Here is a 26,295-nt window from a genome sequence, read left to right on the forward strand (position 1 = left end):
CTAGTGACAATAGGAAGACATAGTTAGGACAACTGGTGACTGTCTTGAGAGGGATATTCCATGAGAGAGATCTTGAAAAGTGATGCTAGTCATAGTAGGCAGACGTAGTTAGGAAAATTGGTGACTATAGCAAGAGATTATCCATGAGAGGAATCTCAAAAAGTGACAATAGTGACAATAGGTAGACGCAGTTAGAACAACTAGTGATTATCGCAAGATATTGTCCATGAGAAGAATCTTAAAAAGTGACACTAGCGATAGTAGGCAGACGTAGTTATAACCTATTGACTAATGCACATTATTATCCATGAGAGGGGTCTCAAAAAGTGACACTAGCGACAGTAGGCAGATGCAGTTAGAACAACTGGTGACTGTTGCAAGAGATTTTCCATGAGAGGAATCTCAAAAAGTGACACTAACAATAGTAGGCAGACACAATTAGAACAACTTGTAACTATTGCAAGAGATTATCCATGAGAGGAATCTTGAAAAGTGACACTAGCCATAGTAGGTAGATGTAGTTAGAAAAACTAGTGACTGACGCAAGAGATTCCTATGACACTGTAGGGTGTTGCCCTCGAGTTATGACAAGATTCAATCTATGGATACACGAGAAAAAGCAACAAACTAAAGTAGGAAAGCAATTGTACAAGAGCCAGAAGATGCGGTGCAAGATATACCATTTGAAAAAAGAGGCATCTATCTACTAGGTTTTCACCTTCTTGGCAGAGAATTTTTTTTGCTACCATGATGCCTGTTTGCCAGGTTTTCATCAGTGACACTTTTTTATTTTTCAATTTTTTTGTATTTTCCCCTTTTTGTATTTTTGTATTTTTGTATTTTTGTATTTTTTTGGTATTACCAAGGTGCCTATTGCTAGGTTTTCACCAAGATAATGATTTTTTTAGGACCTTTTGCAATTTTAAGGTTTTTTTTAAAGACATTTAAATTTTTTTTTAAAGAACTTTTTTAGAAATTACTAGCTCTCAAGTAGGATCACATTAGCTTTGCCACCAATATCTAGTAAGGAGTACGATCAGAAAGATGAATATGAAAGTAGATGAAGGAGAAGTAAATGGGCCATGCCAGGTGGAGTAGTGAATGTTACCATCAAGGAAAGTCTCCATAAAACTGCCCAAGCTAGGGAATATGATATAGCAATATAAGCTCATGGTGTAGTGAAGGATATCAGGTAAGTAATCCAAAAAAATGACAATGCCAAGAGATTGCTAAGAACTGAGTTTTCTTCTTTCTTTCATTGAACAAGACCAAAGGGTTAACTAAATAGGATAGCAAAGTTTGTTATGGAGGTTATGAGTGCATGACTTTGGGAATGAAGACATTTGAAGGATAAGAAAGATCATGATAGGATGTCATGGAGGGAAGAATTATGCATTGATGCTTGTTTACCAGGTTTTCATCATGGTACTTATTCAAGGTGCCACAAGAATTGGTTTTCACCATAGGATGGATTTACTTATCTTTACTTTTGCTACAAAGGTGCCACAAGAAGTGGTTTTCACCAAGACACTTTTTCAAATTTTTTTCTTTATTTTTAGAAAGAGCTCAAGCTTTCTCAAGTTAGATAGCATGCCTATAAGAAAGATAAGTTATGACAAGTTAAGGCCATAGAAAGGTATGCTCAAAGATGCTGATAAGGTAATGGAAGGGAAATGATAGGAAAATGAGGATAAGGTTGTTGGTGTTGGAAGATTGAAACAAGAAAAGATAGCAAGTAGGCATAAGATTTAGAGGATTCCATGATGGTGGATGAGATATTAGGCAAGATCAACATTGACACACACCTTGAAGGGTGATGGAATGATGGGAAAATCATAGAAAAAATAGATTGAGGCTTAGATATATGAGGTAGTAGAGCCATTTTGGAGAAAGGTGGAGTGAAAGTTTGAAACCTTTTAAGGAAGATGTTGGGAAGAAGATGGAGTGGAAGCCTTTGGAAGCTCGAATGTCAACTTTGATTTATTTTTAATATTCAAAGCCTTCAAAAGAGACTTGGGAATCCATATAGCTTTTGATTTTTCATTAGATGCTTTGGAACACATTTCTTCAATAACAATTTAAAAAACCCACACTTTCTTTGGTTGAGCTCTTTGAATAGTGGACCATTGCGGTTTCTTTTGTGTATTTTCTTTCTTAACATTCACATGTCGATTATAGGAGACATAGTGAAATTTTGAAGATGGATTCATGTAGTTGTGTTTGAGTTGATCATCCAAATTGCTTCCAAAGGACTTGGGATTTGTGGATGAACGAGGCCAATATAACTGGTTTAGATGAAAAGGTGAATGTGAAGAGTTCAAGTCTGTGTATCTTTATTGATCTTGAGGTAGGGTAGGAGGAACATGTAATGAGTTGAGAGTGGAAGTAGGAGATAAAGGAACATAAGGTCCCAATATGGATGGAACACTTGAAGGTTTTAGCTTAGATGGATAGGGCCCAAGGATAGATTTAGGAGATGTGAATGGACTATGAGTAGGAATATTAGCATCTTTAGAGTGAGCAACATGACCAAAACCATCAATAGATTTATTAGTAACTGTTATAGGAGCAATACCTTTGATAGGAGTATTTAAAGCTTGAGCATAGTTTTGAAGTGAATGTAGTGAGGTTAAGAGGGTGAGGGAACACTTTTCTCTTCAAAAGGAATTTTAGGTAGTATAGGAAAAGTATCCTTTTGTTAGTCTTTAATAATCTCCTTAGGGATGGTGGAAGGAATATCTTGATCTTGCTTAGGAGAGGTGTATGGCATGGGAGATGGAGGACTATGTGGCTCTTGAGATGGAGGCACATGATCTTGGAAGATTTGAAAGGGGATGAAGGAATCTTGGTTTTGATCAACGCTTGTTTCTTCATCATTTAAGTAGTCATCTTGACACGAAACTAGTTCCAAGGATGAGAGAGTAGTTGAATATGTATTTGATTCTATTCCTAGAGTCTACATAATAGGCTCTTGAAGTTCAAAAGGAAAATTACTTGGAGTGGAATTCATAGGCATAGTAGGGCATGAAGACATATGATCTGTGAAGGTAGTGAAAGACTTGCAACCCAATATTTGTTGGCTTGAGTTTCTTTTAAAGGCAATCCTTGAGGGTACACATAGTCAACAGGGGAAGTAGCGAGTTCTTTGTGTGGTGAATATGTGTTGGAAATATTGGACACCTTAGAAGGTGGTTGTATGTTGGAAGAGATAAGTGTCACATTTAAACCATTAGTAGACTTGGTTTCACTACGTTGATCCTTCTTGAGAGTAGAATTTCTAGTAGATGAGAGCTTAGATTTTTGAATTATTCCATTATCAAAGAGATATTGGATCTTGTTTTTCAGCTCCTTACAATGTGAAGTTTTACGTAAGTTATGTCTATGATAGGCACAATAGTTACTTAGAAATGAAACTCTCACCAAAGTGACCTTAGGTAAAACAATGAGTTTTGCTTCAAGAAATTCTTCAAAGCTTAAATCGTAAGATTTTCCCAAAGGTGTGAAATCATGCTTTGGTTTAAATTCCCAAGGTTCATTTTCAAAGATACCTTTATATTTCTTGGGTACACTATTTTCCAAGGGTTTGGTTTCAACATCGTAAGAAGCTGATGGCCCATTGTCTAGAGGAACTGGAATAACTTTGCAAGGAGAATATGCTCGATGATGTGTTTTCCACTTCTTTTAGTCTTTGAAGTTGAACACTTATTGTTTCAATTTGTTTCTTCATATTTGTAGTTAGAATCCCTTCTTATTCACTAGGAATATTAGATTGAGTGTATTTGTTGCCAGCCATTTTGATGTACTATATTTCAAGTAGTGACAACCAAGTTTTAGAACATAAGCCCACTACAGATGGAGGAATAACGTAACATTTATAGCCATAGGCAATGACAAAAATCAAAAGCCTAGACAAGGACCACATAGGAATGTAGCCTCAAAGAAACAAGATAAGAGTGTTGTATACTAAGGTACGAATCATCTGAGTAATAGCTTGAACAACCAAAGATTATGACTATCATGATATAGAGTATGACAAGCACTAAAGAACAAGAACAAGGTAATTAATAAATGAGACTAGGTTGATTGTAGGTGACACATTGTTAGCTAAGAAAGATGCCACTGTTTGACACTGTTTGCAGACAGAAATGTGGTAAAATGTCACAGGTAATAGACTAGACTTAGAGCATAGATAGCTATGATAGAACAATTTGACAATTTTAAGAGAAGATCTCACAAGAAGATTCTCAAGGAACTATGCGAGAAAGTGCAATGAAGTAGACAAAGACTCAGAACAACAATTTTGGACTAGTTTTCTCATGTGAGTACTCGTATAGGCCGCATGAGGATGTGCTAGACTGACAAGAAAACAAGATTTTGATAAGAGGATAGAGCTTGCAAGATCTCACATAGAGATTTGTGTAGGATCGTGTGAGGACTTGGATAGGGTTGCATGAAGAAGTGCTGGCTAAAAAGGTACCTGCACAAGATTTTGAAAAATTGGGCACAAAAATAGAGACCAGACTAACAACTGAGAATAAATTTGAAGAGATTTTACAAGTTTTAGACTATTCTAGATAGATTGTTGGTTGTTTTGATAGATTTCAAACAAACAACAAGATGGTTTTAGAGTTGTTAAACAACATTTTGGTTTTGAACAAGACAACTGTTTTTTAGAAAGACACGAGAAGCAAGCAGTAGTCGCAAACAATCTAACCAAGGACAAAGCAACTTGGAAGGATGGGGGAGTCTTGACTTCCAATTTTTTTTGATAGGTTCAGACAGGTTTAAGACTCAATAAAAGACATGCTTTATCCCTATAACCAAAAATGTTAGAGGAAGCAAAACCTTTGTCTCACAACTTATGTGCATGCATTCACCTCACATAGCCGTGTCACCCCACTAGAGGGCACCTGTGTTTTTGGTGTATTCCAAGGGCTCAATAACATATATGCTTAATGCATACCCTTGTGGTAGGATCAAGTGCATATACCACCTTCCAATGCCTAAGTCCATGCCTATGGTGAGTTCTACAGGAGAGATTCTTCCCCCTCCTTGCACAAAGATTATGCCCCCTTTCAGAGGTGAACTGGGTAGCAACTAACTAAAAGTTTTTTACTTGGCTTCCATTCACATTAACCCCCGGTGGCTTTGCAATTGAAGTTGAGGCCAATAGCCCACACCAGCATCTATAAGTGCACACACTTGACTAGCAAGACTGGGGCCAGGATTGGCTAGTGCAATAGACAAAGCCTCCTCTTGATATACAATATCAGGAATCAAGAGGAAGAATTTAACATGGCTTTGGAGTCTTTCGCTCTATAAAGCTTCTTTATTATAGTGATTTGGAATCTCTGGAAAAAGGAGTGTGCTTACTTGGGTTGTTCTCGGAGGTTGGATTGCTCTGACAGGCCCTCTAAAGGTTGACTTAGACTGGTGGTTCAAATCTAAGGGTCCAAGTTTTAGATTTCCCTCAAGGGGAAAGAGCATACTCCTCTACCTCATCACCTCACCCAAACACATAAGACATGTTAATCACTGAGTTAGCTTAATCAATCCAGGCTTGTCCTTTCTCAAGATTTTGATTCCCTAAAAGGAAGTCATCATCCCTTCATAGAAGAGGACTCATACTAGAGAACCACTAACTTGCTTGTCTCCCTTGGATGCCATCTTTTAGAGGCTTCTAGATTTCTGATTTACTCTTGGACATGACTTCCAAGTGGTAAAGAACATACTCCCCTATTCCCCTATCTTGTACCCTACGAAGTTCACAAGCCCTAATTATACTATGTATGAAAAGCAAAAAGAAGACATGAAGTTTTGAGTGGGTTTAAAATAAGTCTTCGACATATGTATCTTTGGCAAGCATCTTGCAATTACACAGTCAGTACATGTTTGAAGTGTTTAGATAATGGTGTCTTCATCAAAATGTCCTGGAAACCACTTTTATGCTGCAAAAAATTAGAAATTTGAAAGAAAATGCTTCAGAGAAAACTGTTAGCCAAACATGAAGATAAAAAATTGAATTCTAGAAAATTGTATTTTGCATGTGCTATTAGAAAATTTTGCACGAAATGTTGCACAGGCTCACATGAAAAAATGTTGTGCACCATGCAAGAAACCGCACAATTATGCTCTTTTTCACATGAGGAAGTGCAATGAAAGGGGCAAAATCTTTTGTTCTTTGTGTGAAAATGAGGTTTCTTGTGCAAAAATCTAGAAATCTGTATGAATAAATGTGACAGAATCATTAAAAAAATAGAAAATAGAGTAGATGAGGCCAAAAAAATTGACTTCTTGACCCCATAGTGGGTGCCAAAAATGTATCTGTGAATTGTGGGCCTCATATCCTCACACACACTTGAACACGGTCATTACTTGAGAGATCATCCCAAAATGAACATTGAATTGTTCATCCAAATAATCTAACAGAGCGACTTGTTGCCTTCTAACTAGAAGGATTTTGCCTTTGCTCTCAAACCAAGAAGTAGGCAACTAGACCTTTTAGTATTAAGGATTCATATAGGTATATGATAGTGCAATTAATCTAAATGAAATGCAATTCTAATCAAATAACAAGAAAAGAAAATTAAGCTATATGAGTGCATTTTAATCTAGATGATATTAATGCTAAGCAATTATGAAAGCTATGAAAGTATTAAGCAATTGAGTATCTAAGTAATTTGATGCAATTCAATTCCCATCCTCGTAATGAGGAATTAGAATTATTTTAAATAGAATTCCTAAAATCAACCAACGATCGAAATCAATTGGAATGGATGGTCAAGATTGAAGCTGAGATTCAGCCAGGATGGAAGATTCCCAATGTAGGTGAGGTTAACTAACTCAAATCCTAAGTATAATAAAGAGTTAACTAAAATTCACCTAAGTGTGAGAATAAGTTGATTAAGTCAATTCCAATTCTAGAGATAGATCACTTAGAATTCCCATTCCTGAACTGAAGATAAGATTTGGAAGATTATTTAATATAATAAAATGAGATATAACTTCATAAATGTATATTTCTAATTAATTGAACACTTAAATTCAATAATTAAAGTGAGGACATTATTAAATTAAATTTATTTGATTCCCTTGCACATTAGCTTAAAGAAGTAATTTAATTTAATTAAAGTATGAACACTTACAATTAAATCAAATTTGACCAATATGTTTAATGGTGCTAATTTGAGTCGAGACTTAGGAATTAAATAGAGAATGTGATTAATGCAGCTTAGGGTTTTCTACATTTGACAATTAGGTCAAGTAATGATAACTAGAATAAGAATTGGCTAGTAAAATAGGACTTAGGGTTGATCAAAATAGACCATAATTGGTTTACATGGCAATGTGCCAATTTTGGGGTATTACACATAGTCCTTGAGTTGCATGCATTTGAGGGTGGTATGTCCTTTGACATGATGGAATTTGCAAACCTCATTATCCTTATAACAAGATACCCTAAACTGATTAGTTTCCAAGGGTTGTGTTTGTGGATATCGAATAAGATTATCCTTGACCAATTTCTCAAAGATTGCATCCAAGGGATCCGCTAATGGGGTGTATACATGAGGTTGTCTCTAGACACGTGGTTTCGGTCCAATCAAAAGTGTGATAACATTAGTTTGATTTTGATGGCTAGGTTTTTGGACATTGTGTTGATTGTTATGCATAGGTGACTACAGATATATTGGTGGTTATTGCTGGTAACGTTGTTGTTGACAAAACATGGTAGGAATGTTAGATGCTGCCTTGACAATTTGAACATGTTGGGTGTCGGTGATGCCATCGGTAACTATGTTCTTATTTTTATTCCAATAGCATGGTTTTTCTTTACCAAGACCTCGATTCTCGGTGTTTTCTTTGTGAATTTTGATGACACCATCCTTGATGAGCCCTTGCTTGAGTCCCAACCCCTTTTCCTTAATATCTTTATAAGTTTGTAAATATTTCATAACCATGTGATGGGCAAGACTAGGATGTGTATTGTTAATGAACATTTTTACAAGGAGAGATTTAGGGATAGTGCATGAGATCCTAGTTGTGAGATTAAACAAGGCTTTCTCCTCCTTTTTTCTTTGTATGAACTAGGTCCACTATAGATAACTTAGTCTTGACTAGATGAGCATATTTAGCCATAAAGGCTTCAAAAATATTGGAAAAGGTCTTAATGGTACCCTAGGGTATACAAAAAAATCATTTGAGGGTAGGGCCCCCTAAGCTTTTTGGAAAAAGTTGCATGAGGAATACATCATTATAGGCCACTTCTTGGTAGTGCATATAGAACTCCTTGACATGTGTAATTGGGTCACTTTTCCCTCTATATTTATCAAACTTGGGGATCTCAAAATGTTTAGGAAAAGGTGTCATTGTGATGGTTTTGTCAAACGGATTGGAACAATCATTTTCAAATTTGAATGTTTTGAGTCTGTCCCATCCTTGAGGGCTTTAAGAGAATTTTTCATCTCTTCCCATTTAGAGTTGACAGGCAAGGTAACGGGTGCCCTTGGTCTAAGTGTCCTCGGTGTGGGATATGTAGTAAATGTTGAAGGCTGATATGGGAAACCTTGACTGCCATATGGTGGTGGCTGAAAAATAGGTTGTACTAATGTTGGGATGGATGATATGGGTTGTTGGAATGTAGTCTAGGCATACTGCTACATTTGCTAAGTATATTTTTGTTAAGGAACATAGGTGTGAGGTTGTTTCCCTACTAGATATTTTTGTGGGGATGCCTGGGTATACTACCGATGTGTGATTGTGGCTGAAAAGATGGTAATCTAAGTAATACCTGGGCCATCCTTTGGGAGTGTATACCTTGCCCAAAATATGTGGGTTGTGCTCCTTCTTGAGAAATCAAGTGAGTATTAATAGGTTCTAGGCAATTGATGTGGGGAAGGGTGTTCACAACTGGGTATTGCGATGGAGTGGTGATTTCGCTATTGCCTAAAGGTGGCATAGAAAAAAAATTGGTAATGGGTGGTAATGAATAGAATTGAGGAGGAAGGGATGAATGTGACTAAACCATGGGTATGGCGATAGTGCTGAAGGGGATACTAGTCGCAGGCCCTTGTGCTATACCAAAACTCCAAGGTCCTAGAGGAAATGAAGCTGAAGTACTTTGGCTAGTGACAAGTGGATTGATAGTGATGTTGGGTGGGATGGAAGACAAAGTATTTGACCCTAATGGAGGCATTCTAGTGGTGTACTGGGATGTAGATTGGATGCTTATGGTACTAGTAAATGGATTGGATGTGTTTTGAGATGGATGGGAAAATGCAGTATTACCAAGTAAAAAAGGAGTATATTGTGAAGTAGGGATATGGGTGGTGGAAGTAGATGAAGATGATATGCTTGTGGTTGGTTGAGATGTGGTATGAACTAAAGGTTAAGTGAGGATGTGTTGAGTGTTTTATGGAATGAGAGCAGTAGCCTATGTTGAGGGGATATTCGAGTTTGTTGGTTCTGCTTGTGTTGGTTGGTACCCACTATTTGGTGAAAAGAAAGGATCACGAGGAAAAAATGACCTTGTGAATGGTGGTTTCCATCCAAATAGAGGATGTGTAGGATCTGTAATGTTGGTGGGTGGTGGTCATCTAAAGTCAAAGGTGCCAACATTGTCCCTTAAGAAGTTTTACCATGATGGTCTCCCTATTTTGATCTATGATGGCATTAACAAAGGTTGCGTGTCCAGGTTGGTTCATGAAAGCATCAATATCTATTGAAGAGGTTGTTTCTTCGAGAGTTTGTGGTGGTGGATCCAGTGGTGTCATGGAAACTATGGGGTATGGTTGAGCCCTAGCTATACTACTACTAACACTAGGATCCATGTCCTTCTCTTTCTATTTATTCTTACCGAAATGTGTGGTAGGTGGTATGAAAAGATGATTTTTCTAAGGATGGAATGCAAAAGGATGATGATAAGTGTATGTGAAAAGATGATTTTTTAAGTATGCGACTAGGATGGAGGGATTTCCCTAAGATGCAAAGGAGAGTGTGTGAAAATGTTCTTTAGTGATATCTAGGAAGCCTAAATGATATGGTACTAAGTGAAGGAGATTGTGTTTCCCTTAAGTGTGAACTTTGAGAATGTGGTGGCAATATCAAGCCCTAAGGTAGCCTTGTGACCTTTTGGAAGACAAATGGGGATCAAGTGTGTAGCCCAACCTTTTTCTTAAGGTGATGTGGGGCACAAGTGATAGTTTATCCTAAACAATGCTTAGTTTTAAGGACAACTATAATAGTGAGATGGATGAAGATTTATTGAGGGAAACAAAGCTTAATGGGGTGATGCTAAATTTTTCCAAATGTGGAGTAAATAATGGAGGATACTAGGGCTTAATGATGCTTAATTTGGAGGATTCCTTAAAACCTAAGGTTGATGACTAAAGGGAAGGAGATGATTCTATCAAATGCTTAAATGGGATGGTGGAGCTATGTGAAACACTACGCCTATGAGAAGATAAGTGCATAAGTGTGTGTGGAAAAAGAAGGACCTAATCAAAGTAACACTAGAGTTATTGATAAGGCTATGGTTGACACTTCGTCGAAGAGTTAGGTTTTGAATTTTGCAATCCCACTTAGTTTGTAGTGTAATGTTCACACCGTATGTCTCAACTTGGTCTAGTTTAGCGATCCTTGGGTTGGGGCTATACTTCTTGTGTTTTGCTTCTATTTCCTTGTAAACTGGTATTTGTGGAAGTTTAGCCTTTTTGAACTTGGTCTTGGTTTAGCCTGACATGAGATAACTCTAGAGGAGTTGCTCATAACTATGGGTTTTGATAGGTAGTGACTATGCTAAGTATACCTTTTAACTTGGGGTTGAAAACATTAAATAGTTGAGGAGTAACTAAGTTTAAAGAGAATAGTGTGTTTGTGTAAAAGGGGCAAAAGTGGTTTGGGTATTTTCTTTAGGATTTAAGTAGCAAGTTGGGGCAAACTAGGCTTAGGATTGTTGCAAATAAACTTGCTAACAATCCTTTTGAACAAAGGTAAGGAGGACCTTTTGGTGAAAACAAAGGTTTTTTTTACAAGGAAAGTTTTCGATCAAGTAAGACATGTAACAAGGGTATTTTGGAAAAGATAACTTTGGACCAAGGAGAAAAAAGTTTGTTTGCAACTAAATTTTTTTTAATGATTGTTTTTGAGATAACAAGGATAGTTTTGAAAAAGGTAAAGTTGAACCAACACAACTAAAGTTTTTGTGAATGGACTTGCTAACAACTATTTTTGAAATAACAAGGATAAGACCTTTTCTAATGTGATGAGTTATGAGCAAACAGTTTCTCAAAGGACAAAGCAACTTTGAGAAGGACAAACAAATGATCTCTTTACCAAAAGGATTTGATAGTAACCATAGAAATTGTGTAAGTTTATACAAATGTTTTTCATAGGTCTTTTGCACAAATATGATAATTCAAACACACTCTTTATCCCTAAGGTCAAATTTTGGTTGCAATATGCTATTCAATGGGCCACAACTTGATGTCTCTTGATTCTAGTGCAATATGTCCCTCTAATTGAAGAGGTGAGTTGATACAAGAGTTGATCAACAAATGATACACATCAAAGAATCTTCAAGGCATGACAAAAAGAAGTTCTCCTTCTATAGGAACAATGATCCTTGGAGATGAAACCCAAGTAGCCTTATGCCTCTACTAGGGGAGCACAATGGTGAGTAATCTTGGGGGATGTTATTTCCCTTGCACCGTGAATTAACATACCATGGATAAAATCATGATGACTAAAATAGGGTAGTAAATAGGTTTGTGGAGTCTCTCCAAATGGTTGTTACGTATGTGATCCACTTAAGGATCTATTCTAGACATGCTGAAATTGTGGGAAAGCTTTTCCACCTCAGACTACCCCTAGAAACACACCATCCAAACTTGTGAGATAAACCGAGAAAGTTTACCTTCCCTCATTTATATACCGGCCAAATTTTTACCATTTTAAGCTTCTCACCAAAGGGGACATGCTTGCCAGAGGTGGATGAACTCTCTAGAAGCACTCCTAGGTTGTTGCAGATGATCTTGCTAACAACTTTTGGTACATGCGTCGTGTATTTTAAGGTCTTAAGATGCAAAAAATAGAGGAGAAAAAGATGTGCTAGCGGACATAATCTCAAAACACGAAAGACACTTGGTTCATTTCTATTTTGGACACTTTAGTGTATCCTAACAAACTAGTTTTTGAAAACACACATGATCTTAGCATTTACTTGTTCATTTCCAACTTCACAGCAATGGTCAACAAAATAAATCATGTCAACAAAAGGGAATCGATTGAGAAAGATTTTGTTAAAAAGAGAGAATAAGAACGAGTTTATCCTTAGATCATTCAAGATTTGATGAATTTATTTTAAGCCCTAAAATGGAGGTGTTGTCACATAATGTTCATTTGCACTTTTAAATGAAGTGTTCATCGCATTGGTTCAATTTTTAATACTCGACATTCAAGAGTGGATTTTTTAAAATTAAAATATCCAAACATTCCAATGAAAAACATTCTAAGATTTAGATATGCATCCATGAAAGAGTGGAAATTGTTCATTTTAAAGCATTTAAACATGGGTTTTCTAGCAATCATTGTAAGAAAACCTGCAAAAACCTGTTAGCATTCTGCTCCAACAAATACCTGCAACAAAAAAGTGTTAAAATTTGCACTGGTTGGAAAAACTAGCAAACTCGTGGGTTTTAATCCGTGATCTTGTAGCACGGGAACGTAGTTAAAAGGCCGTGGGATTGAGGTGCAGAGAACTTGTGAAACGATAGAAAAATGGGCCGCAAGAAGAAAGCAATAGAGTGATCCCGCAAAATAGTGATCCTTTGGGTTTATGGGGATGTGTTCTTGCTGACAGATTTATTTGTGGATTTGACAAAGGGGGTAAAAAGTGGGGTATAATGGTTGACTAATTAGCTCAAGCGTTCCTACAGGTCTTTTATAACGATCCCACTAGTAAAAATTGGTGTTCCCATGGGAATAAAGTCAACAAAAATGATGGGAGTATTTTTAATGGCATGTGTTGGTGGGGTTTGTAATAGATAGTGGTCCCGCCCTTGCAAGTTTGCGTTCCCACCATCTTAGGATTGCAATTTCGTGGTTGTTGATTCGCAATTTCGTGGTTGCGGGATCACAAACAAAGGCTGCTGAAATGTTGCTTAAATTGGAATTTGATTTTATGGTTGGGAGTGCACTTCCTGATAAGAGACCTTGGTGCCTGGAGAAAAGGTCAGAAGGTTGCCTGCATACACAAAAAAAACAAAACGTTAGTTTGGTTAGTCAAAAAAATGTAAAAATGTGATTATAGAGACTCGAATGCGGGGTCCCATTGGGCATGCCAAAATGTATCACCTAATCTAGTAGAGAAATATTGAATACTAACTATTAATGAAAGCATTCACAATACCAAAGCAATTAACACTTGTGATAGGACCAAGGTTATCACCAAGAAGGAAGACAAACCAAGAATGGTAAGCTCCTTGGGTGTAACCTACGATGATGTAGATATGTCCCTAATGGGATAGAGAGATTTATGCTCATGGTGTGCTCAAGCTTCCAATGAGTGGGTGTTCATCAAGCATGTAGATAGGTGAGGGTTTCAACAATGGAGGTGGGGATGGATTTTAGCATGGTGATGGTGTAAAATGGTTATGATGTAGTGGTCAGTGGGGCATTATTAATTTGCATAAAAGTGGATAATGGATTGTGAGAGGGAAGGGTTTTATTTATAGGCCAAGCACTAGAGAGATGGAGGGTCAGGATACAAGGATGGAAGAATGGTGAGGGAGGGCTAGGATGCTTTGAAAAAGGAGCACATGGATTGTGCTTGTTTGGAACTAATATGGGAGTGACACTTGTCACAAGGAGGATGAGTGTGAGGGGATGAGATAATGGTTGGTCAAAGGGAGTAATGAGGGAGGAAGAGTGTGGAAGAGGGATGCAAGAGACATTTAATGGCATGTAAGAGCCATTAATGCTCTTGGATAGGGATGGAAGGGGATAAAGAAGACTTTTTGACTTTGGCTTGGATTAGCAAGTCTTAACCCTTGCTTAAAGTTATGCACATGTTTAGGAGGGGGATTAGACCTAGTTTAGAAAGGGGGTTAGGGGGCAAGTGGCTTAGCTTTGATGGGATGGGTTAGTTAGGTGGCTAAGTGAGGTTAGTATGGGTGAATGGGTTGGATTAGGGGTAAAGGTAGGGTTTATGGATGTTTTTAGGGGTTTGGATAATTTATTAAATGGTTTATTTACTAAAGAGAGGGATGTGGGATTAGATTAAATAGATTTGAAGATTTATTTGATTAAAGAGAGGAATAAGGTTTTAATTGATAAATTTATTTTGGGTTATCATTTGATTTTATCAATTAGACTATAGTTAATTAAGTAAATTAATTAACTGGGGGACAATGATTAATAAATTAAATAATAATTATTTAATCAATAATGTCTTAGGAGATGACTAAATAAGATTACCTAGTGATGTAATCAAATTTAGGTGTCTAGATTTCCATCAAGAGTAATGGATCCTATCCCTATAACATGGTAGGCTACATTATTACCATCTCTAACAATACCTCCATCAGCATTCCTGAATTTAACAAACTTATTCATATCACTAGTCATGTGATGTGAACTATATATTATTAAATTAGATTTCTTTTCAACTTGGGAAACTAGAGCTTTTTCTTCTCTAGTTTCTTTGTCAAGATCATCTTGTTTAATAACTATGAATCCTAGCTCATCATCAATTTGACTCTAAACTTTTTCTTCAGATTCCTCTTCTTCATTTGCATACAACCAATTTCTAGGTCTCCTAGACTTAAACTTTCCCTTAAACGTTTTCTCTTTTTTAGGACATTTAAATGCATAATGGCCAAATTCACTACAAGTCCAACATTTAAAGATATTCTTACCATCTGGTTCTCTTCCTACAAGAAGGGTTATACCTTCTTCAATTTTCTTATCTTCATTAGATCTGGTTCTATTGCTGCTAGAAAAATCTCCATGAGTGCTCACACTTCTAGATAAATTGGGTCGAACACATAAGGCACTAAAAGTTGTTTCCACTCTTGTCAAATCTCCAAACTATCTCAGACCTTCTTCTGTTGCTTCCAATCTTCCAAGAAAAGTTTCTCTAGTAAACTTCTCAGTACAGGGTATCAATAGTTCAATCATCTACGCTACTTGCTTGAATGGTGGTGTCAAAGTTTTCAAGATCTTCCATACAACTTCATCTTATTCCTTGGTTCCACCATATGGTTTGGTCCCTACAAAAATCTCTAATATCCTACTATTATAGCTTCTTACATATTCATGTTCCATCATATTAGCATCTTGAAATGAACATATCTAGTTCTGCAATCTTATCACTGTTTGCATGTGCATCACCTTCAAAAATAGATTTTAATGCTTTCCAAATCTCATGAGATGTTTGAAGTGACTTTACCTGACTATATTCATTCTTTGGAAGAGTTGATAGTAAGGCTTCTATGGCTCTCATATTACACATAAAAAAATATCTTTTGGCTTTACTACTTCTTCAAGCTTTTCTTCATTCACAATCATCTTGTTGCCTTTTGTTAAAAGACAATAACCTAGACCCATACATAGAAGATGAGTCTTCATCTTCTCTTTCCAACTATCATAGTTGACTCCATCAAATCTAGGACTATCCTTTCTAAAGAGATTCACCATAGATCTCCCAAAGTTGTTAAGGTTGTTCTTCAAGCATCTAATGCTTTGATACCAATTGTTAGGATATATAGTCCACCAATATAACTGAGGGGGGGGTGGGTGGTGGTGGTGGGGGTGTGAATAGTTATATAACTATTATCATAATTATCAAACTTATTAAATCTTAACCATATGAGCAATATAATTAGAAACCACAACAAGATACTCATGCACAATAACACTAGATATGTTAACTAGGGAAACCCTTGATCAGAGGGAAAACCTTGGTGGGGATGGTACCCACAAGATGATGTACTAATATAAATATTCCTTGTTAGAGGATGAACCTTGTTAGGAGTCTATAACAACATTCAATACATATCAGTCCCTATAGCATACTTTGAATCCTTGTTAGGAGATTCCAACCTTGTTAAGAGTTGTAGAAGGCAGATGGACCCATTGTCCAAATAACTTTAGGGGCAAGACCAATGAACCTACTGTCGAAATAATCTATGTATTATTCCTTGTAGAATAATATAATTGAATTGTACTACTCCTTTCTCTTTCTTTGTCCTGTCAACCAAACTTCTACTCCTTCTGATCTTGTAACCAGATCAAAAACCTTGCATCCAAGAACCCCTTGGATCACTTACTCACATTCACCAAAGACTATGCTCCTTTTCACACTCCCTTAATTACTTCGTGCATAGAACACACATTACAAACAAGGAAAACTATATCTTCAAAATAATTCCTTGAGTTGGCGTTGAGGCTTTCCCAATTAATTGAGAATGCATGTTAGCACTATGTGCATTTCAAGTAGACAATTGTTAGTTGCACTATAGGAAGAGTTAAAGCATATTTAATACAATCTCATTTCTTTAAGGAATTTAATAGGCCCCAAGATGCCTTTTAATATCAAAAACTTCTTGAAACACATATTCATATTTTCATTATATAATACAACTTCTTGAAGGTCAATTATGTTTATTACTGATCTTGAACCAAGATGCCCCATGGCTAATTTTATAGGCCTCAAGATGCTTTTTAATATCAACAACTTCTTGAAGGTCAATTTTTTTTTTTTGGTTATCTTGCCCACTTAGTTTTAAGTGTTTCATATGCCATGTTTGACGATTATCAAAACAACATGTCATGCTTGACTATTGAAAATCTTTATCAAATTTTTTGTCTTTGACATTTGTATTATTAAATCATAAAATAAGAAATGTGCACATGAAAACCTTAACAAAATATGCATAAATTTGCACCTATTACCAAGGCAATAGCACTTGTCTCCAAAATGTCAAAACCATATGCCATGTTTAACTTTCCAAAATCTTGATCAAAACAACATGTTATACTTGACTATTGAAAATCCTTATATTTTTTGTATTAGAAATTTAGTACATTATGCAACTAGAAAAATAAAAATAAAACTTGTACAAATTTAAATAAATTTAAATAAATTTGTGCCTATCAAAAAGTCAATAGCATTTCTAAATATTTTTTTTTCTTCAAAATGGTACCATCATACCATTTTTGTTAAAACCTTCTAGAATGTTAAAAGATATGAAGTAAAGGTCTTAATAAGCATATCTTTGATCCCAAAGAAATAGGTATTTTTAATGGAAGGTGTGTATTGAATTTCGCACTCTCTTTGCAAAGAATTTGAAAGGTCTTCTAGCCAACTTGAAATAGTGGCCTCATTGTGAGCAACATTTGATTCCCTAGTTGTGTTGTATGGGTAGTCCAGTCAATAACTTGGAGTACAATTGAACATGGCAGCCACTCTCGTTCATGGCCCACTGTACATGTGAAATCAATTACTTTTCATAAAGGAAAACCAAAATCGTTGGAAACAATTTAAGCAATATAAATTAACTATTCAGCTGCCCATTGTTTACGATCTAATACCACACGAATTCCTAGAAAAATAATTGTATAGAAAAATAATACTATTAGAAACGACAAACATAACCCATTGAAAGAAGTAAGAGGAAAACCATGTGAATTATCTACTACAACCATGATAACTACCGTGTTCTGTTGGGAATAAAACAATAGAATTGTGTTGTACTACAATTGTAGTAATCATCTATTTCAAGGTCAAACGGCAGTCCCACAGTTTGTTTCAGCCCATTGTTTTGGCCAGACATGGGGTATTGTTTCAAAACCGGGGGCAGAATTACAGAATTGTAATAAGTGCTTTGAAAGCAGTTTAACAGATAAACCACTCAGATTGGGCCTCATATTTGTATTTCTCAAATTTTCAATGGGCTGCCCGGATTAGCTTTCTTACCTGTGGGTGCTGCCCTACTACAGAGCTTTTTTTTGTCATACGTGGCTTGGGCTCCAATCAACCCCATGATCTGCCTCTACTTTTTGTATCATTAATGTGCTTTATTTATCATATAGTGCTTGGACTATCATAGCAATGATACTATTAATGACAAAATCCAATAATGACTAAACCATCGTTAGGATTACTGATACAAATTAAGTAAAGCATTATGCCAATGAAATACAATATTTCCACCATCATTAGGATTACTGACACAAATTGAGTAAAGCATTATGAAACTGAAATGCAATATTTCTTTGTCAATGTAATATATTTTTTCTTTGAGAGTCCAAATTGATATAAACACAATAGAAAAATCCAATCCAAATTGATATAAATACAATAGAAAAACCCAACAAATATAAATTACACGAAATGCATTTTGGTTGGGCAGCCAGTTTTGATTGCATCCCAAGAGACAAACCATTGATAAATCTGCCCTTAACCCTAAACCAAAGCAGTTGGGTATGGACTCTCTCATTGCATAAGACAATCAATTAATAATGATGAATAAACAATAAATACAATTCTTTTTTGTGCAGCAGGCCCAAGACAATGCTAATAAAACTTAGAATTAGACAATAATATCTGACAAAAGCAGTTGAGGGGGAGCAGAAAGATTCATATGCAGACTTTGCCAGTTTTTGATGAATGTCATGGTCAAAATAAAATTACCTACTCATGTAAAGAGAAAAGGAAAACCAGTCAAAAAAATCCTAATGGGCCTCTCCTTCCCTCCCTATAAATTGTGCTGATCTTCTACGATTTTTCATACCCAGCTTTCCTGCAGTGCTGTACCTTCATTTCACATCTTTGAACTTGTTTTGCTGTCCAAATTTTGTATTGGCAATCATGGCTGCCATTACTGCTGCTGTTCCAGTGATTGATATGAAGAAGTTGAATGGAGAAGACAGAAAGATGGCCATGGCTGAGATTGACAGTGCATGCCAACAGTGGGGATTTTTTCAGGTCTTTTTACAACTCCCTTTGGTAACTTGTATATAGAGGGAATTTAGTCACCTATCAATTAGGTTACTTTCCTTTTGTTTTATTAGTGATGTCAATTTCTATTGCAATCTTATGTACTTTCAAAATGTTTTCAATTCATGTTCTACTCACTCTTTTTAAGGTCTTGTTTTTCAAACATCTTGATCTCTAACAATGAAATAGAACAATTATTTTGACCTTTTTCACTTTACTGATTGAGCTGAGTGTGTTTGTGGGTTTTCAGCTTCTGAACCATGGTATTCCACACAGTCTTTTAGATAAAGTGCAAGAACTTTTCAAGGAACATTACAAAAATTCCATGGATGCCCAGTTTCAGAAATCTGCTCCTGTCCAGATGGTGAATAAGGCTTTGTCTGAACAAGAATGCAGTAAAATAGAGGCTGACTGGGAATCAGGATTCTTTCTCCAGCATTCCTCACATCAACCTCCTATTTCTGCTCCTCCTTTGCCCGCTAACTTGAAGTATGTTTTAATTTTCTTGAATGTCCAATCAGTTTGATGATTTTTTGACTAATAAAATTAGACAACAATTTATTGTTATGAATTTAATAAGTTGCAAAATTATTATTTATTATTTGACCATTGAAAAACATGATGTTTATATACAATAAGCTAGATTTCATATAACAATAAACTCCAAATATCTTTGGAGGAATTTGATATACAGAAATTTATCATTTTCTCAATCATATTATAAACAACTAGAAAAGATAAATTGATAGATTGCTAACTATTAAATTTGTTGTACAATACTGCAGGGAAATCATGGATGAATTTGCAGAAGAAATGAGTAGATTGGCAGATAGAATGCTAGAAATAATGGATGAGAATCTGGGACTGGAGAAAGGCTATTTGGAAAAAGCTTTAGCAGGAAAAGATAGTCCTTTCTTTGGCACAAAAATGTGTCACTACCCTCCATGCCCAAGGCCAGACATGATTGATGGTCTTCGATCTCACACAGATGCAGGTGGAATCATTCTGCTCTTTCAAGATGACAAAGTTGATGGTCTTCAAGTTCTCAAGGATGGCACCTGGTTCGATGTGCAACCAATGAGCCATGCAATTGTTATTGACATTGGAGATCAGTTGGAAGTAAGTTAGATTTGAAAAGCATTATATATTCAAGTATTTTGCATTGTTGTATAAAACATAGTATCACCATATAAAAGATAGTTTGCAAGACCATATTTTTGATAAGCTTAAAATCAAATCATACCTCATTTCAGATGAATATTTTGAGTGAATTTTGAAATTAGGTTCAGACCTATTAACTATTTTGGGATAATTTATATGCAATGCAAATTGGTCTTGGTTGGGTGGTAAACGTCCTTTGTAATTAATGCACTGCAGGTTATTACAAACGGGAAATACAAAAGCATGTGGCACCGAGTACTTGCTAAAACAGATGGAAACAGAATGTCAGTGGCATCATTTTATAATCCATCAAGCTCTGCAAAAGTATATCCTGCTCCTAGCCTCGTTACAGACATAAGCAATGCTGAGAATTATCCAGAGTTCATATCAGCAGATTATATGAGAATATATGGAGAGCAGAAGTTCCTTGCCAAGGAGCCTAGAATTGAAGCCATGAGAGCCATCCTGCCAGCCTATTGAGTGAGGGCTCAATTGACTGCTGCAGTGTGAAGATGGTGAAGACTTTGAACCATCTTCATATGCTGTGAGAAATTAAAAATGAGACATAACCCTCACACCTTACTATTTAAATAAATTACTACAAATGGTGCAAGGTTTCAGTGTCGTAGAGGTATTGTAAATTTAGTTTGTTAGAGACGTGTTTTGTGCTTATATTTCGTATATAGAAATGAAGGGGTGATCAGGATCAAACGAGTTGCTTTATGGTTGTTGGCTGAAACAGAAATGGCAAATTTGGGATGTTATTTATTATTATATATTTTAATTATAATGATTTTGGTTTGTTAAGTTAAATATATCAAAATCAATTGTTTCTTTCTATAAAATAATGGGATTAAGCAGATGAAATTTAGATTATTGTCTAATCAATAAGTTTGATTACAACAAAATCAAAAGAATCATACATTAATAATTTTGTAATTAGAAAAAAAAAACATTAGTTCTTGTTTATTCAAAATTATTTAAAACAAAATATTGATTATTAACATATATTTTCTATGGTTTATTTATCTAAACTTAAGTGAAAGTAAAATAAAAATAATTAAATTAAAATTTATTTGTTCATAATATTTAAAACAAAATATTGGTTATTAACATATATTTTCTATGATTTATTTTTATTGTATATTCATCTAAAATTAAGTAAAAATAACATAAAAATAATTAAATTAAACTTTATTTGTTCATAATTCATAATTTTTCTAGATTACTAAATAAATTATATTTATGAACTATTTTATATAAAGAAATACAATTGCTAGTAGATTTACTTATAGTGAGAGATATAAATCCAACTTAAACATCAAATACAACAAATATAATTTATCATGTTAAGTTTTCAAAATATTCTCTTTACAAGATCAACTCAAGTTTTTGAGTGGATAAGCTTTGTTTCTTGTGGGATAAGATAACTAGGATCTTGCACAAGCATAGGTATGGAAGGAGGAGGAAATCCTACACCCTATCTATATTATTGGGTTGTTAGTTCTTTAAGGACTTTAATGCCTTATTCCATCCTTCAAGACCTTGTCCATTACAACCTTGTTTAGAGACGATATCAAAACTAATTTCTTGTAACTTCTTTGAAAATGTGAAGGAGATGCAAAACTTATTACAATTTATCATTTAATTATGTTTTCTAAGGGACAAAGCGATGAATAGAGAGAAATAGAGTGATCCTTGTAGGAGGATGCATATCTTTTTCGTTACTTGTATTGACATGAGAAATAAAGGATTGATACAAAATCTCCTTTTTTAGAGTTATATACTTACTCAATGTTATAATAGTGATATATATCATTAAATAAATGCATATAAACACATGTTTTACTAAAGCATTTTGATGGCTAAGATAAACTCTAGGAGAATGAGGTGGTTTTAAGTTAATAGGTGTTAAGGTTTGGATTGATACTCGAATCTTGTCCCTCTTGCATTGAGTTATCCTATTAGAAGAGAATTTATCACTACCCCAAAATGCTTCATATCCATTAGAGAGATCATGTATAGGAGAATTATTTATTTCTCCTAATTAAGGGGGTTCTCTAGGAGAGGTACTCACATTACTCATTTCAATATCATTCCTACGAGGATTATCAAAGATTACACTTGAAACATTCCTTATGTTTTTAATATAATGATCATAGATAAACATGAAGAATGTATGAGAGCTTTAAGGAGGGAATTGAATGTGGGAAACATCTTTAAAATACTTATGATGCAAAATATCAAAATGCAATGGTTTGTTGCAAGCAATATAAAGTAAAACAATCTATCATTTAAAATATTATTTTGATAACTATAGCTAATAATCAATGCAATCATATGCAAAATTGCAATCCAATTAGATATTGTAAATACCATAATAAAAAATCAAATAAAAAAAATTCTAATTAGAGAGATGCAAGAGTGATGGAATAGGTTCACCAAAATGTGAGGTGATGGAATAGGTACCCATTTACTCTAAGTACCACACAATCAATCCATAAGCAATTCGACTGCACATAGCCATTTGTTTAAACTAAGAATCAAGCCTATCAAATAAACCAACATTTAAGGATAACATTTAAGAGGCCCAACTTCAAACTAGTGGGAATTGTCCTTATTTTTGTTGATTAAATTGAATTGATTGATTAGGATTGATCATAACCATGTTATATTATATAAATTTTAATATAATCAAAATAAGCTATAAGCTTTACATCTGATAAAACAATATTGAAATAAAAAATAGAAAGGAGAATCAAAGAGGAACTTATTATTGAAATTTAGGCTTGAAATGGTAGAGGAGGTGTTTTGGTGATGTCACAAGATGATATCACTTATGAATTTGGGATCAAGATGTCATTTTGATGTTTCCCTTAAAAAAATTAAAAAATGTGTTAAATTATTTCACTAATCATGGAATATGTTAATAATTTACAATGTTATAGTCACTTTTTAAGGATCTAAATCTTCTTGTCTTAGTCCACGCTCATTAGGTCTCGAATAATTTACTCTTAGACCTAAGAACATACACACAAGAGGTAGAGAAATAGTGTTTTATTTATGTATTTATAGGGGATTACCTAAGTAAAATCTTGGGAAGATTCAACCTTCACATATAAATTCTAACTAGGAAATAATCTTAATTTGACTTATAACACCAAATACGACAAGATTATAGCTAAAGCTCACCAATCTTGATGGATGTAATGATTTTTGAATAAGATATTCAAATGTTGATGCACATAATGACACCTCAAGATAAGGTCAAAGATTAAATACTCTAATTGACATGTTGATATTGCTCATTGTTTTGCCTTAACGCTTACATCATAGAGTTCATCCAAAATGATTTCTCTAGGAAATGATCAAAATTCTGGAGGATATTTAAATAAATGAGAGAAGAATTTTATTTTGTAGCATTTATTGCAAGGTACTCTATAAATTAGGATAACATCAAATGTGCATGCACATATATTGAGATTAAATAAAAATTTGTAGGAACCAAGATGTTACCATATTCAAATTTAAACCCAGTTTGGAAGGACTATGGTAGCTAGTGCCATAGTCCACTTATAAAAGGTTGAACCAATGGAAGATATAACATGCATATCCCATGAAACATAATTTGATCTCCATCCTAGTGTACACATTTTTTTCATAATAGAGGGTGTAGAAATAGGCTAGGAAAGAGCTAAGAGGGGCACAAAAAAGAAGGGGCTAAAAAATGTAGAATAAAATTGTGAGGGAGTACAATTTATGGCACGAAAAAATATTAAGCAAATGAAAATAATAATTATAAAATACAAATTTACACACTAAGGAAGGGCACACAAGTAGAGACTAAAATTGTAAGGGATTAAAATTCATAATATCTTTTTCAGCAATCAATAAATATAATTATAGAATACATAGTGGATTTTTTTAAAGAATAGGGTTTAATATTACTTAATGATGTCTATATATAAGACATGTAGTGTGTAATAGTTTATCATCTAATAATGAAATGTATTCTTTTAAAATATTTATAGTGGTTTTTCCCCCTCATAATAGTGTATTAGTATACATCATTTGTAAAACAGGTTTTTTTTTCTTTTCTTGTGCAAGTTATTTTATATACTTCATGAAAAAATGCAATACTTCAACTCATATGTTTTTATATAAATTATTGTAGGTCCACTTGAAGGTAGATGTCTTGTACACAAGATCTCTTCCTTTCAAGGGTCTCTTCTCATTTATGACATATCCTTTTATAATTTATCTATTTCCTTAGCTTATAAGAGCTCAAGCTCTTTGCTAAGTTTATGGTATACATTATTGATAAAGGATATCTCCTTGTTGTTAGAAGTAGTTATCCTTGATAATCTTCCTTACAATGCCCATGGCTACATATTCATCCTATGGAGGTGGGGAATATATATACACCCTCTTTGTACATAGTTTTCATGAAGCACAAACATGGATTTGAGTATGATTTATAGGTCACCATCAAATCTATGCATGATAGCTTCATGTCTCTTTTGCATAATCAAGAATATATGCTAAATATCATACATATGGGGGTATGTGTAGGATCATGGTATGCCAAAAAGTGGTGATCTAAAAAATATGTAGCTCTAAAATGCCTCAAAGTATTTCAAAATCTATTCCAACTTTTTTCCAACTCATCCTGATACTAAAAAAAATAAATTAATATCTTTATAAGGCCTACTATATCTTTTGATACCAACCCTATATGGTCAACTTTAAAAACGTCCCGAAAATGTGTTTTTGGCCTATTCTTGCATTTTTTTTAATACTTCAAACATGTAGCTGATGACTATTTTTTCACCAAAATTTGATGAAATCAAAAGGGTTTCTTAAGAATGTTCTTAGCTTTTGATAAATGTAAGGTTTGTCAAATTACAAGTTCAGTAAGTAATTATTACTTATTTTCTAATGGAGTTATGTATAAAGTGTTGATTGACACACTACTTGAAAAATAACTATAACTTTCAAACGGTACAACATTTTTGAAATCCAAAAGATGCATCACATTCTATGCTTCTTCTACTATAAGAAAAAAAAAGAATAATTAAATTTTGCAGAGTTTTGAATTAGTTAAGGTGGTCAGACATGAGAGTTTTTTTAATTCTAAAAATACTAAAGTAGAAAATTAATAATTAATAATTTATTTAGAATTAAAATACCCAAAAATATTTGTCACATCCATCCATGAGTCTACTTCTTCTATCTAGAATATTATTAAAAAATATTATCATTCGATTTTGATTAAGGTGGTTAGACATATGTCTACTTATTTTTATCCTAAACTTTTTGTACTATTTCATTAACACTAGTACATTATAGGTCAATTTTTGACCTTTTATTTTGACCAAGCCCTAAATGAGCTTGTTGAATACTTTTATTTTATTATATATGCCCGTGTTGGTCAAAATTTTGACCAAATTAGGGTTTCCCAATTTGGTCAAAATTTTGACCAAATCAGGTTCTAAAAAAAAAAACATGTTCACCATTTGTTATTTGGTAGAGTGTGTTTGGTGGCGGTATGTAGCATGGGAGCCATTTGAGGTTAGCGCGTATGCAAGATAATTTATGGCCCCATTTGCTTTCCTCTTTAGTGGTTTGGATTTTTCATTTGATAATTGTATGTGCTTGATTATCACATGCAAGCTGCTTCAAGGTCGATTACATTTTCCCAAAATGTTTTAAAACTTTCTCATTTTCTCAACAAGATTATTGTATGCTTCTTTGAATTTTATGTTTTGTCTAAATTTACTTCTTTTTAAATTTTCATCATTAGAAGGATTATTGTATGCTTAGGTCTTTGTTTACTAGTTGGGCGATGCTTACTAAATTATTACATACGTTTAAGGAGACGACATCGAATCTCAGAACTTCATCGGTGTTAGCCCAACAATGTGAAGAGTAACAAGTTATCAATAAATGTGTGTTTGAAAATAGTAAGTTGCATTTGAAGATTAAACCAAGGCTACCATACTTATTGAAATGCTCATTTGAATATGAAGATCAGGCCAACCCTACCATAACTTATTGCTAGCATCCAATTGAACCTAATTACCAAACGAGAATAAAAACTGTTATAATGAATTTTTATGATAATGGGATATAACTAA

The 26,295-nt window shown here is 34.4% G+C and overlaps 1 protein-coding gene across 1 annotated transcript; it reads left to right on the forward strand.

Annotated features, from left to right (window-relative positions):
• Nucleotides 1–18,541: 18,541 nt before the first annotated feature.
• On the forward strand, nt 18,542–20,965 carry LOC149564656 (1-aminocyclopropane-1-carboxylate oxidase-like). The gene is made up of 4 exons (XM_089818218.1): nt 18,542–18,985; nt 19,248–19,486; nt 19,783–20,116; nt 20,375–20,965. Exons 1-4 carry the CDS (start codon nt 18,869–18,871, stop codon nt 20,636–20,638), a joined length of 954 nt encoding a protein of 317 aa, XP_089674344.1. The 5' UTR covers nt 18,542–18,868; the 3' UTR covers nt 20,639–20,965.
• Nucleotides 20,966–26,295: the final 5,330 nt, after the last annotated feature.

Source organism: Cupressus sempervirens, chromosome 3 (assembly GCF_028749045.1).
Source record: "Cupressus sempervirens isolate cs-2001-9-10 chromosome 3, ASM2874904v1, whole genome shotgun sequence".
NCBI classification, from domain to species: domain Eukaryota; kingdom Viridiplantae; phylum Streptophyta; class Pinopsida; order Cupressales; family Cupressaceae; genus Cupressus; species Cupressus sempervirens.

What these genes read in the sequence shown, in the direction of transcription:
- LOC149564656 (XM_089818218.1), top strand. Translation starts at nt 18,869, where the DNA reads ATGGCTGCCATTACTGCTGCTGTTCCAGTGATTGATATGAAGAAGTTG. An exon ending in CCTTTGCCCGCTAACTTGAA is followed by an intron (nt 19,487 to 19,782) that starts GTATGTTTTAAT and finishes ACAATACTGCAG; the next exon opens with GGAAATCATGGATGAATTTG. An exon ending in ACATTGGAGATCAGTTGGAA is followed by an intron (nt 20,117 to 20,374) that starts GTAAGTTAGATT and finishes AATGCACTGCAG; the next exon opens with GTTATTACAAACGGGAAATA.